This window comes from Crocuta crocuta, unplaced genomic scaffold, assembly GCF_008692635.1.
Source record: "Crocuta crocuta isolate KB4526 unplaced genomic scaffold, BGI_CrCroc_1.0 scaffold452, whole genome shotgun sequence".
NCBI classification, from domain to species: Eukaryota; Metazoa; Chordata; class Mammalia; order Carnivora; family Hyaenidae; genus Crocuta; species Crocuta crocuta.
This window is the reverse complement of record NW_027528851.1, coordinates 1,295,688-1,310,384: the sequence shown is the minus strand read 5'-3', so window position 1 is coordinate 1,310,384 and position 14,697 is coordinate 1,295,688. Positions and strand designations below refer to the sequence as shown.

The window sequence follows — 14,697 nt, the reverse complement described above, 5'->3', positions numbered from 1 at the left end:
GTTAAATTTTTCTTTCCACTTTTCTGTTAGGACACAGGCTATGTATACCAAAGCTGTTGCTTAGGAGGATTACATAGCAAATGTCAGGGTATTGGAGGGTGTTGGTGACTTCTTACAGCCTCCAATAAATTACAAGACAGAAATAAGCTAGGATTCAAGCTGGCTCATCTGATAGGAAAAAGGTCCATTGGGATCAAGCAACAGTTTTGTTAAGAGAAGCCCTTTCCACCAGTGGCCAGAAATCTAATGTAGTAGAAGGTCAAAAAATCATATTTTGCTGATTATGAAGACTGAACATTTTGTCTTTTACTAAATGTAGTTTGTTGGCTTGGAGTGGTGCTTTTAGAGGAGTCAGAGAAATGGGGAAGATTTAATCTCCCATGATTCTCCAAATGATTTGCTGTATACTCCCTGCATTTTTTTCTTTTTAATTTTTTAAGTTTATGTATTTATATGGGGAGGGGAGAACAAGTGGAGAATGGGCAGAGAGAAGGAGAGACAGAATCGAAAGCAGGTTCCACACATTCAGCACAGAGCCCAATGCAGGCCTCAAACCCACGAATCATGAGATCAAGACTTGAGCCAAGATCAAGGGTTGGACACTTAACGTACTGTTACACCCAGGCATCCCCCAAATAATCATTTCAAAATACAGTAACCTGGAATCAGCCCAGCAACAGGGTGAAGGTTTTATTATCTCCAGTTCTTCTAAGACAGTGGCCTGGAACAGGCAATTAAATTGAGGATAGAGCAGGTAAAGACTCAAACTGATTACTAAAGATTAAAATCTGTGCCTATAGGCTACAGATATAAAGATTTTACATGACAAATATAGCAGATTGTATTTCCAAAGATGGCCACAAAAATATCTTCCACACTACTTTCTTACTATGTGATATTGACATTCTTCCTATTGCATAGTGAGGTCTATGTCCCCTTAATCCTGAGTGGACCTTTGTGACTACCTTAACCAACAGAATGTAATCATAGTTATGTCATGAGACTAATGAGGCTACTCCAGAAAATTCTATTCTCTTCCATCTTGTTCTTTGGATATTTATTCTTGAAACCCAGATATCATATATGAAGCCTTTCAAACTAACCTATGCTGAAAAAATACATAGAGAAGCCATTTGTAGATGTTCCTGCTGATAGTCCTGGTCAACGGCCATCACCAACCAGACAGATGAAGGTAACTTCAGATGACTGTAGTTCTCAACCATTGAGCCACCCTGAGTTTCAGGTCTTCCAGTAAAAGCTCCAGACATGATGAAACAGAATATTTATGAAGCATAATCTGAAGATCCTCAGGGGGCCTTCTTCTGTAATAGGTTATATATGAGTCACTCCACCAGGGTCTTAACAAAGTCTCCTACACACCACTGTGGATTTGATCTTTTTTCTAGAAGTCTTCTCTTAATTTACAAATCATTTGCCATATGGAAATGCTGAATACAAGAAACAGTTTTACTTTTCAACCCAGAAAGTACTAGTCATTTTTAAAGTAACAGTGTCTTCTTTAGCTAATCTCTCCTCTCACATTTTATCCTGAGCAGTAAAACAAAACAAAACAAAACAAAACAAAACAACAACCCAGGTGGCACTTTCAATATTCTACAGTCATCAAGTTCTAGGTATTTTCTATTTTCTGCATTACTTCAGACAGCGGTTTTGGCAAATTGTTACTACTTAACAATTGCTCCCTCTTCTTCAGCTTCTAGTAATATTTGCAAACTTTTCTTTAACCTCTTGCCGATGACCTCCTCAGAGTCCTTCAATTTCTACTGTCTCCTAGAAGCCCATTAGATTTTCAACTAGTATCCTCAAGTCCCTTTGAGTTTCTTCTCACTTCTTCCTAAAGCCAATGCCTCATAGTTTAGGTTTTTATTGTTTGTTGTTGTTGATGATTTTTTGGCAGCACCCCAGTCAAAAGCAGTTGTAGTATTTGTTGTTTCACAACACACCATAAAACAGTCATTTTAGTAGGTTTAGAAATTGTGTGGGCCAGGAATTTGGACAGTTCATAATGGGAGAGTCTTGTTCCATGAGACCTGGGACTTTAGCTGGAAGTCTTGAAGGTTGGGAGTTACAAAATGGCTCAGTCAAAACCCTCTGGAAATGTCTTCACTGTGTGTGGTTGATGATAGCTTAGAGCAGAACTATTATTAAGAATATCTATGTATGTGCTGTCCATGTGTTTCTGCAGGGGCCAGTTTGAACTTCCTCACAGCATGGTAGCTGAATTCTAAGATAGGAAGAGCAAAGTAGAAATGCATGACATCTCTCTGAACTAGCCTTGTGCTCAGTAGAGGGGTAACCCAACAGACCTGGCTTCTTCAAGCCCTGCACATTCCAAAAATAACATGACTCTAACTGGATGCTGGGAGAGAATCTTTAAAGCCTTGGTTTTCAAGTAATTGTAAAAGCCTTGGCTGAAAGGGACAGAGTGAGTACAAAATGCTAAGAGGAGTTTGGACTTCCAACTTTTCCATGTAGTAAGCAGGCTGCGAAAATGACACAGATGCAAACATGAATTAGTTTTAATGGAAAAGGAAGAATGATTCAGAGAGCAGAACCAAGATCTCAGAGGGTAGAGCCAAGATCTGTGAAGAATAAGGAGTAGAAATGAGTCCTAATCAAGAAAGTAACAACACATAACTAGCTGAATTTCAGAATTGCTATGGAACGGTGCCTGTCTGTGTGCTTTCTGTTTTACCCATTTTTGAGAAGAATTATCTATAGCATATATTCTAGGACTGCCCAATTATATATTGCATTTGTGTGAGATATAGATAACTTGTTTCTGTAATCCAGAGTCTTTCAGATCAAGAAGAATAGTATTCAAAGAGCTATAATCATTTAACCACACCTATGGAGCATCATCCACACCTGGACTTGATTTAGGTGACAGATACTAAACTTTGAACTGAGGAGCCTTGAAGACCTTAGATGGTGAAATAATTATATTTGGAATGTGGAAGGGATGTGAATTTTTGTGACAATAGGGCAGTTGGTAGAAGATTATATTTTCCAAAGCTTGCAACATTATTTCCCATCTTGTGTACTCTTCTTAAATTGTGATTTTAACACTCCTCTTATCAAGGTGAGGTCTATGTCTCCTGCCATTAAACTAAAGGCAGATCTTTGTGACTATCTCAAACAATAGAACATGATGGAAATGACACTGTATGACTTTACAAGCCAGATCATAAAAACACCATAAATTCCACCTCAGTCTCTTAGAACACTTGCTTTTGTTGTTGTTGTTGGCTGTTGTTGCTGTTGATTTATTTTTAATTTTTTAATTTCAGTATGGTTGACAAAGAGCATTATATTAGTTTCAGATATACAATAAAGTGATTCAATCTTTTTATATATTATGCTGTGCTCACCTGTAGGTAGGTACCACCTGTCATTATACAACAGTATTACAATACCACTGACTACATTCCCTATGCTGTATCTTTTATATCCATGACTTATTCATTCCATAACTGGAAGCCTGCATCTCCCACTCCCTTCACCCATTCTGCCCATCATCCATCCTCCTTCCCTCTGTATTTATTGTTCTGATTCTTCCTTTTGCTTGTTTATTCATTTATTTTGCTTTTTTAGATTCCACACATGAGTTTTTGAAACCCAGCCAACATATTGTAAATAAGTCCAAGCAGCTAAGAGAAGCCTAGCTAAAGAGGAACTGGGCCACAAATGTCCTTGAGTTCCCAGCTGATAGCCAGCACCAACACACTAGTTGTGTGAAGCCATCTTGCAGTGCTCCAGTTCGGCCATCTCAGCTGAGGTTGTATGCAGCAGAGACAAAGGATCCTTGCCTTTCCTGCTCAAACTGTAGATGTGTAAACAAAATAAATGTTTTTTTATTGTTTGAAGCCAGTAAGGTTTGGGGTGGCTTGTTGTACAACAGTAAACGATAGATTTCTGGAATCATTGAAAGCAGTGGTTCTCAACTGAGAATGATTTAGCTCCACATAAGACATTTGGCAATGTCTGGAGACAGTTTTGGTCGTCACATCTGGGGAAGGGTGATAATAGCATCTAGTAGGTCAAGACCTGGAATACTCTTAAACATTCTGCAATACACAAGACAGCCTCCTAAAACAAAGAATTATCTGGCCCTAAATGTCATTGGTATCCTGATTGAGAAATACTGATTTAAAGTTCCCCTGAAATAAGTGCCCTATCACTTTTTCCCTTGAGTTGTCCCAAACACCCCAATCCTCCAAAAAGGCACTCTTATGGCAGGACAGCTCTCCGGCAAGAATATCGCAAACAATGTCTTTCAAGAATTTCACACTAGGGGACAATGGATAAGGAAGAGCATCCCATAAGTAGTAATCAAGTGTATCTAAAATGGAAGTAAAGTTAAAGTTACTAACAATAAAATTAATTGTCATATTCCCAATTCTGCAGGAATAGTGTTTGCTGTGGAACAATGGCAATAGATAGGTTTGTTTGTTTTATGAATATAAGTGTTATTGTGGCCATGTTGCTTTTGTTCCCCTCACCTTATTAGATCAAATAGTGTCCTTCCAAAATTCATATCCACCTGAAGCCTCAGAATGTGATTTATTTGGAAATAGGATTTTTGCATCTATAATTAGTTAACATGAAGTCACATTTGATCAAGGTGGGTCTTAAATCCAATGACTGGTCTCTTCATAAGAGAAAGAAGAGGGAGGTTCAGACACACACACACAGAGAAAATAGCCCTGTGAAGATTCCTCAGGAAGGGTTCATGAGAACGATATTTCCTAGGTTCTATGTTAATAAGTTTGTGATATTTAAATTTGAAAGTCACTTCATATAAAATCCTTGGCTCATACTATCTTTCTGGAATATCTTTAATATATTACTCTTTCTTCTGATCTAGATATCTAGATATCTATAGAAGAATTCTGATGATAATATAATTTTATTCTCCTTATAAGTCATGTTCTTTTTAAACCTAGATATCCCAAGGACTTTTTTCTCATTATTCTTCAAAGTCTGGTAATTTACTAAAATATGTCTTAGTTTTCAGTTATTTTGAGTTAATTCAGAAGTAAAGTATGATTTTTCAGTATGTAGTTTCAAATATCTATTTTTTAATTCAGGAAAGTTTTCCTGATTACAGTTTTTAGTATTTGTTTGTTTCTTTGACTTGGTTTTCTTGTTCAGGAACTCATCCGATTCATATGCTCCATTGTTTTATCCTACTTGCAATGTTTGTTACTGTCTCTGGAATATTTTCTCTTTTTTCCTTCATTTCCTTTTGATTTTTTAGAAATATCTTCTTTTTTACCTATTTTTCTCAGGCATCATCAGTTTTGCCCTTGTATTCTTTTCTGCTTAGTCTTTATGTAATATTATTTTCTTCATTTCTAATTCCTTTCTGAGTCTCTTCTGAGTTTTTCTAATTCTCCTTTGTATGGCTCTCTCCTGACATGTTAACTTATTAATGGCTTTTACTTTGTTTTAAAATAATAGCATACAGTCGTGTTCTGTTTTGTGGACACATTTTTCTGATATTCTCTCATTATCAACTGGGAAGTTATTCTGCTTCATTTTCTCTTTTTTTCTTATGCTAACGTTGTATTGAATTTGATCTTTATAATTCATTGTTGCTTGTTTTTAAGGAAGGAAGGAAAAAAATCCCCATGGACCCACCAATCAACTACAAACACTACTGACATTTTAGTGCATTTTCTTCATGTTTCTTTTCTGTGCAAGGTATTTTTTCATAGCTGTGAGCATAATGTATATATAATCTTACATTTTATTTTGTTCTCATAACATAATCATTGTTCACTATTACAAAAATTTTTAAGTAATATCATGTAGAACCTATAATAAATCTATCATATGGGTTATCCATTACTAAGTTAGCTAATGCCCAATGTTTGGTCAATGTAAAAAAAAATTCTACAAGGAATAGTTTGCTCTGAGAAATGTTGGTATATCCCTATAGAACAATGTGTAATCCTACACGAGCTGCTAATGAGCAATAATAGCTATCTCAGGAGCACAGTTCTTCTAACATGTGTTAACAGATAATTAACATTTCTAAAGAGGACTTCTGGGACAACATTAATTGAGGAGATAGGTATAATCATCTATCTAGAAAGTTTACTGCAGTTGTGTAGAAAACTCCTTCCCTAGTGTTTCTAGAGTGTCTGTGCTTGTTTATAGGCATATGTGTATATATGTATATGTATGTGTGTGTGCCTGTGTATTTATGATCAGCCATCTGGATCTGTAGCCCACATCCTTCTTTGGACCACCAGACTCAATCCAACTGCCCTCGAAAACTCAACACATTCAGGGGTGCTGGGTGGCTCATTTGGTTAGGCGTCCAACTTTGGCTCAGGTCATGATCACACAGTTTGTGGGTTGGAACCCCTGCATCGGGTTCTGTTCTGACAGCTCAGAGCTTGGAGCCTGTTTCAGATTCTGTGTCTCCCTCTCACTCTGCCCCTCCCCCGACTCATGCTCTCTCTCTGTCTCAAAAATAAATAAAACAAAAAAATTTTTTTTAAAAAGAAAAATCAACACATTCAAAGCTAAACCCATTACCTTTTCAATCTTCCTTCTCTTCTGTTTCTTACCTTATGGAGTGAGTTATATCCACCATACCATTCACCTAAAATAGATTCCTAAGAGTCATTCTGGACTTTTTATCTTCCCTCTTTACAAACCAATCAATTCCAATATTTTCTACCTCCTTAGTATCATTGATTATTCCTTCCAATTCTCCATACCCATTGCTATTGCTTTATTTTGGTCCTTATCCTATTTCAAGTGGGATATGCTAGCATTTCCCAAGTTTACCAATGATTTCCTTTTTGTTAAATCCAATGCAGATTCATCCTTTCTCTACAATTTGACGTTGTTGACTAATTTCTTCTTGAATTTCCTATCTTGGTTGCTGGAACTCTACTTGAAAAAACTTTTTTTCTTACATTCTAACTGGCTCTCATCTCCTTTCTATGATTCTCTTGCTCAGCTTTGCTCAATTGTACTTATTGATACTGTCTTTTATTTTGCAGTCTCTCATTCTGATCTTACTCTATTCATGGCTTTCAGATATTTAACTACACAGGATGTTGAGTTCTAAATCACTATTTCAGCCCAGCTCTTATCTCCAACATTTCTCCTTGGATACTTCACTTCCATATTCCAAATTCAAACCCAATATATTCAGAACAGAACATTTATGCTCCACCCTTAAAAGAAAGTTCAACTAAACAAAATCCTGCCAATCATCCTACATTTTATCTTTTCCTGAAACATCTACATAAGTGATGAAACCAGAAACATGTGTGCTGCCTTCTACTCATTTCTCTGTCAATTATATCTAGTAAACATTGCCAGTTCTAACCCTTTAATATCTCTCTAGCTTAACACTTGAATTGCTAAATAAGGACTCACAATCTAATCCTCCTAAATTAAAGCTTATCAACTTCAATTTTATCTTCTATAATATTGGCACAGTGGATTCCAGATGGAAATCAACTTCCATCCTTGCTAATGATACAAACACAAAATGATGCTGGAGGATTGGGAAGAAAAAGAGGGAGAAAATAGAATTTGATGGGTCAAAAAAAGAAGTCTCCATATCTTTTCTTAATGTCATCTCCTAAATCTCACCAAATAAGACCCAAATGGGCTTATGTCATGACATTTGTTTAATGTCTTATTTAAACTGTTTTATTGGACATTTTCCATCTGTCAAGCTCCCTGAAAGAGACCAAATTGCTTTGTCATTGCTAAGCATCATGTTCAGGGAGCTTATACCCAGTAAACTTTGTAAAGGCCTAAATATGTTAGGATGGTTTGGGAAAATGGGATGAAAAAGTTTTACTTCAACTGAGTTAGAATGAAAAAATTCACAAACCATTTTGGTCATTCCAGTTTGGTCATTTAGTTTATTAATAGGATAAGAAAAACATGCACATTATAAATCAATGCTCTGTTGAACAATGTTAACAAATAGCCAAGTAAGCAAACGGTTGAGCGTGGTGGCTAAAATGAGTTTTGGGTGTTTCCTATACCAAATTTTTGGAGGCAAAGGAAGAGAGATCTATATCCAGATATCTACATTAGGGAAAAAAATTTTTTTAATAATGCTTGATTAGGTCACCTTTTGGCTGCACATTATAGTTTTTTTGTCATTACCACAAACTGAAAAAGAAGTGGGCTCCTGTCTTTTGCTTAGCATACTGTGTTTATGTTTCCAAACATGTTGGAGGCATCCCTTAGACTCATGAGCACTAGCCCTGCCTCCAAGAAAGAAATTGGGCAGATCCTTACACCTCTGTGGTCCTCAGTTCCTAGAAAAATTAGAAAGCTAGACTCAGTAATCCCTAGGCTCCCTTCCAGACCCAGAAATCCGACGGCATTCATTGTGATCACTCCAGAATGAGGCCATGAAATAGCTCTGCTGCTCTAGTGCTGTTTGCTAAGCCTATGTAACTTCATCAAGGCATGAGAACAGGAGCAGCCTCACATCATTTCAGGTAGCAGGGACAAAGGGCAAGCCTACACTTCCAAAGGAATGACACAACTGTCTTTGAAGTGATTCACATCATCCTTGTTTTTGAACAATTGAACTGAATGCTAGCGAAACCTATATAGATTATAGATCAGGGCTGTGAGATGAAGTTCTTTGCCAGTGCTTGGAGTTATGGACAATAGCATTTGAGACCTGGCCACCTCTACAACTCAATAGTGAAACTAGGGTGCAAGCCCATCACAGGAATCCCTAAAAGTCCCCACTGTCTCTTCTCTTTGCCCCGAAAATAAACCAAGAAGCTAACAGTGAGATAAGGACGCCCCAGGACACATATCTAAGGTCTCAGGCAAACACAGGTGCAAGCTGCCAGACTGGAAAGAGGTCTTCCTCATCTTCGGATAGGGGTTGGGTGGTCCCCAATTTCTTTGCTAGAGAATCTGCATCAGCTACGTGCACCCACAGAGACCGGTCGGAGTTACCCAAACGCGGCCCCGCCCCTCACCTTGCCAGAGACCGGCTTGGGCAGCGAAGGTGCGTGCGGCGTTCGGTGATTGGCCGCCGCCCGGCGCTGCTCAGCTGTCATTGGCTGCCTGGGCCTCTTTGTTCCCGGGTCCCCGCAGCAGGAAGGCTGCGGAGGACTGGGCGGCGGAAGTTAGACGGCGCCGGTCGAGAGGAGAGTGGCTCCGGTAGCGGCGCTGGAGTCCGGGCAGATCCTCTCCCAGTACCCTCAGAGGAGCCGGAGGCCCGGCGATCCTGAGCGTGAGATCCCGGACAGGAGAAGGACCTCCTTTGACACACAAACATGGATCTGGAGGCCAAAGTGAAGAAGGTAGGGGGGCGCCGACAGCGGGCAGCAGCCGGTTTCACCTGCGCAGGTGCCGCCCCCTGGCTGCGGGTGGCAGGTGGGGTGCACAGGCTGCCCGGCGCGAGCTGGCTCTGGGTCTCCCGCACTGCTGGCCCAGGTACCCGTCTCTCCAGCAGCGGGGGTGCCTGGCAGCCGCGCTAACTCCTGAAATCCGGGAGCGACGGAGAGTGGGCGCGAGAGCCAGAGCAGGAGCGGGACATTTCTCCGTATCTAACCATGTCCATCGGTTGGAAGTATTTGAAACTTCCCTTTAGTATGTTTCAGCTACGCCTGTGCCTACCTACGGGAAAAAAAAAAAAAAAAAAAAAGGATGAGGGCAGGGCGAGTTCGGGCGAGATCGTGACACTTCTTCCTGTCTCAGGAAGTTCAACTTTATTAAGCCTTTGTGGTTTCGGAGCACTGATGTGACTTTGACAGTTCAGACCTCCTCCCCTCCCATCTTCGCTGAGGGTGGCTCTCAAAAGTGAGAGTTCATTTAATGCATATCCTTAGTACCCGTGGCTGGTGATAACGTGAAAAGTGATTTTCCTTTTTCTTCTTCTTCTTCTTCTTCTTCTTCTTCTTCTTCTTCTTCTTCTTCTTCTTCTTTCTTCTTTTTCATTATTGACTTCCAAAGCACTGCTCCCCTCTTAGTGCTTTATCTCTCAAAGAAAATGTTCTTCCATTTTGGCAGCTAGCCCCAAACGAGGGATTGTCACTAGTGATTTAGCGTAAGGAGACATTTCCAGCCTAGCTGCCCCACCGCGCCCCTTCTGCCGCCCCGGGGGCTTCAAGATCCACAGCCCTACCTAGGCTGCTGCCTGATTTGGGAGCTTCACCGTCTCCTGGGAGAAAGGGGTGGACACCAAATGTGACTCAGAAGGAATGCTGATGTCACATTCTAGTGTAACGTTCTTTGTGAAAGGTCTGGTTCCAGAGAATTGGAACCTGTTTACTTTGTGGTAAATTTAAGCTAGCTGCCCTTTATCAAATAGGGAAGGAAGTTCTACAGAGAGAGAGGGAGGAAGAACCTAACTTGCTTCTCTTGCCCACTGTGGTTGTCAATATTGCTATTATTTCATCTTCTAAAAACAAAGTTCCTGACTTGATTGAGCATTAATTCTGTTTCATGCCCAGAAATGGGTTTTTGAAAACGTAGGCAAATGCAAAATATTAGGTTAGGAAGCTGTTGAAAAATGAAAACTTGCAGTAGAAAAACAGTTGATCACTTAGGACTAGAACCAGCCCTCAGAAAACGAATATAAGGACAGGAAAATATAATGTAAATTATTAGTGTAGTGTGACTGCATTCTATTCTCTTCCTGTTTGGTTTCTTATTCTTTGCTTTCAAGTGACGCTAATATTTTTTTGTTAATCGCGCTTGCCACCAGGAAAGCATTTCGTTTGCTGCTTAGTTAGCCTTCTGTTGATGAACATTGCTTATTTTTTCAAGTAGGTAAGAGCTACTTAAGTTAATGGTGGGGGGGGTCTTGACTGTGTTTACAAATATTGATACAAAACTACTTTTTTAAGACTCAGCATCCTTTTGGGGAGGGAGGGATGAATAGGTGAAGCACAGAGGATTTTTTTAGGGCAGTTAACTATTCTGTACACCACTTACATCGTTGATACATGTCATTATGTATTTGTAAAAATGCATAGAATGAACAACACCAAATGTGAACCCTAATATAAACTCTGAACTTTGGGGGATAATGATGCATCAGTGTAGGTTCATTGGTTTGTAACAAAGATACTACTTTGGTGTGGGATATTAATACAGCAGGAGGATTTGGGGGGGGATGGGTAGGTATAGGGAGGTATATGAGAACTCTATACCTTGTGCTCTGAAAAAGGAAATGTACTTAAAAGAGGGGGAGGTTAACATTTAAAAGTGATTTTGAAATTATTTGGGACAAAGAAGAAGTAATTCTGAAGGAGAAAGTCCAAAGTTATGAATTAGTGTCCTTGCAAGGAAAACATCCAGACATTATTTATAAACAATTTTCTTAGTTTCAAAATTTGGATTATGAAAAAAAAATGCCCTTTGATATGTGGTGTAATCTTTTCTCCTTGGTTTTTCCAACCAAGAATATTATCCTTTTCTCTAATCCTCCTCTTCTCCTTCCTCCACCCCAAAGAAAAAAGGATCCCATAAATTCAAGGCTCTTACAATCCCATGATGGTAACAAATCCTTGTTTCACTACCTTGTCATCACTGCTGATTCTCAGGGAAGAGTCCTCAACTTATAAAATGGAAACTATTAAAAGACCCCAAAATGTCCAGTTTGACTGCCAGCCATATCCTCTCTGTGCCTTTGTAGGACCCTTGACAGACTTGATATCCTGTGGATTCGACAAAAAGTATCACAGTACAAAGTATTTGGCGATCCTAGGAATACAATTCATAGTTATAGCCATAATCGCAAAAAGAGACTTGCATTGTCTTTGGAAATTGTTTTCTAACATTCTGGAAGAGGGAAACATTACAAGATTATCTCTGATCTACTAGCAGAGCCTTCTCACCCTGTTTTGGTACCTAGTTTTTAAGTCTCTCTTCTTTTTGGCTTGGGTATACAAAATAAAGTAATGGTTTGAACATACCTTTAAAAAAGTCAGGTTGGAAGTTGGAACAAAGACACAACCATTTAAATAAAACTAAATTTGACATCTGGTTTAGAATATGTGGTGTTTTTTTTCCTTCTGAAACCCTTATACTGTTGATTTCATAAGGAATTTTCCCCCCAGCATATGAAAAATGTTACCTTTTTTTCTCATTAACATTTTGTGTAAAAAGAATTAAAGAGGGTTGTCTTGATTCCACAACAACTTAGGCAGATGATACTATTATAGGATTCTTGGTTTATAAAAGGAGAACTTGGTGTCCACATCATTTGCACAGATTTGGATTAATTACCAGTCCCACCATCACAAAGACAAAGGGTTTTTATAATTAGATTTTGCTATATTTTGTTTTGTTTGAAGCAGGAGAGCTGTTGCTAGGATGTGGAGCTTGTTTGGTTATACAGAGTTTTTGTTTTAATAATATCTTAGAGTAGAATTTGACTTTTTTATGTCTGTGCCCTGTCTTCTGAGTTATTTGTCTAGATCTCTTCCTTATGTCTATGTCTCTTCATTATAATTGACTTCGTGTAAGTAGAGCCCGTGTCTGCTTGGAAAAAACAATGGTCTTTGAGAAGCAGAAACAGAGTCTCATTTTGTGGTGAATGGTAAATCATGGCCCACAGCCAGCTGTTTTCCTCTTTCTTTGCTGTGTTACTCTCCCAGGAGAATCACTTTTTTCCCTTTAAAAACATACCAGAGAGAAAGAAACTCCAATAATTTCCCTTATGCTGCCTGGAATTGCTGCAGGGCTTTTAATTTTACATCTTACTCAGTTTTCGCCTCCTTTCTAACCTTTGTCTTTTGATCCTTCCTAACACCCTACATATTTTTCCTAGGACTCTTTTCTTTGTTTCTTTAATTTTATTTTTTAAAAAAAGATGAGATGCACTTTAATAATTACAGGTCACTAAAAATCCCCCTTCTCAGCATCCAAACTTGTTTTAAAAGCTTCTGTCATTCACCAAAGAAACATAGTAAAACCACGTGATGGCAGTTGGCAAGCCTACTGAACCACAAAGATTATTTCCATTAGGAATTAGAATGAGACTTTTCTTGTAGGTGGCCCTTGATTGAAGTAGAAAAGGCAAGTAAATGGTGACCTGAATGTTCAAATCTACAGTTGGATTCTCAGCTTGAAGCCATTCTTGCTGCGAGAATCATTGGCAAAGCTGGGGGTAATGGGAGGGCAAGGTACTGCCAGGGCTTTGCCTTAGAGACAGTTCCTCTGTCTCTCAGAACAAGTATAGAAGAAAGTGAAGTGGTCCTCAGCTGGGCTTTTATCTCTTCTAACCCATGGTGTGATTCATTACATTAATTGGATATGAAAAGTCACTTTCTCTAACTTGCCCTGCATATTGGTTTGAATAGAACTGTAGCAGGCTTTTTATTGATGTTATTCCTCTGTGCTAGCCTATGAAGTAGAATTGGGGATGCATCTCTCTGTGGCTGTTACCGTGTCCCATCACTTTACTCCTTGACTTCGCTTTCTCATCTACAATACTAAATATTACTCATCCTTCAAGACACTCCCCTTCTCCCCACCATGCACTATCCTCCAGGAAATCTTTCTTCTTGTTCCTAGCTGGATGCAAAATCTTTCTTCTGAATTCCCAAAGCTTGTTATCTGTAACTCTCAGGACACTCATTCCTCTCCCTTTAGATTATGATTTTCTTCTTAGCTAGATTGCAATGAATTCTTCTTGAGCAATGAATTTACTCTATTTATACTTGTATAGGTTTGTTTGCTGTTTAAAGCAATCTTATGAAGTACACCTTAGCCTCATTTTAAGGATAAACAAACAGGCTTAGATATGTTCTGGCAGTTTCAGATAAACCTAATTATGATCTTGAACTACAGTCTTCAGAACCCATGCTCCTGCATCATGCCCTCTAGCCCTTGAATCCTCTATACCCTTGCCTTATTTGCTAAATATATGCTGAATGAATTACCCTTATATAAAAAGAAAAATAACCTAAAACACATTTCAACATTTTTGTTTAAAGGAATTATTTGGAAAAAGTGGTTTCTATTTCAATCAAATTACTACCCTACTGGTTTTCTATATTTTATTTATACTTCATCCATGTTGTGCGTTTGCCCTGTAGTGTAATTTGTCATAGACCTTCTTTGGACAGAGACAAAGCCTAAATAAAGTAAAACTATTGTGCAAAGGGACTTCTCGGAGACTTTTACGGACAAAGAAATTTTATAAGCTCCAGTAATATTCTGGACTGTATCCCCCAGGATTCTTCCAACTTCTCCTAGCAGCTTCTCCTCCTAGCTACTTCATATGGTCCTTGAAAAATAGTGACCCTGCATTTGGCTCTCTGCTTTGAGATTTCAGTGACATCTTGAATTGTATAGAGGCACTCATGGCTGTAGAACAGTCCGTTCTCCTTGCTGAATCCCCGAGGTGATAGAAAGCCTTACCTGTAGCATGGTAAGCTAAACCTTTCTGTCCCCCAGTAGCAAAGTGCTCAGATTGCTGCTGGAACAGCAGATCAGGTAGCTAAGAATGTTGTTGTTGTCACTGTTTTAAGTTTCCCATTCTTGATACAAGAAGATCTTTAAATAAGCAATGAAAGACACCAAAATGATCAACTATTTCAAGAGGCTCTCCCTGAGTTATAGGATTATACCAGCATTGTGAGCATGGCATTAACTTCATGGACCATCAGAGAACACCAAGGGTTACTCTGAGGGGCCTGTTTAGTAGAA

General features: G+C 38.9%; 1 protein-coding gene across 1 annotated transcript in view; it reads left to right on the top strand.

The window, feature by feature from the left end:
- The first annotated feature begins 9,134 nt into the window (after positions 1–9,134).
- Positions 9,135–14,697, top strand: part of TES (testin LIM domain protein) — a 48,837-nt gene continuing 43,274 nt past the window's right edge. Inside the window, exon 1 of the mRNA XM_077756036.1 lies at positions 9,135–9,338. Coding sequence (XP_077612162.1) covers positions 9,312–9,338 — 27 coding nt within the window. The 5' untranslated portion in view covers positions 9,135–9,311. The remainder of the gene's footprint in view (positions 9,339–14,697) is intronic.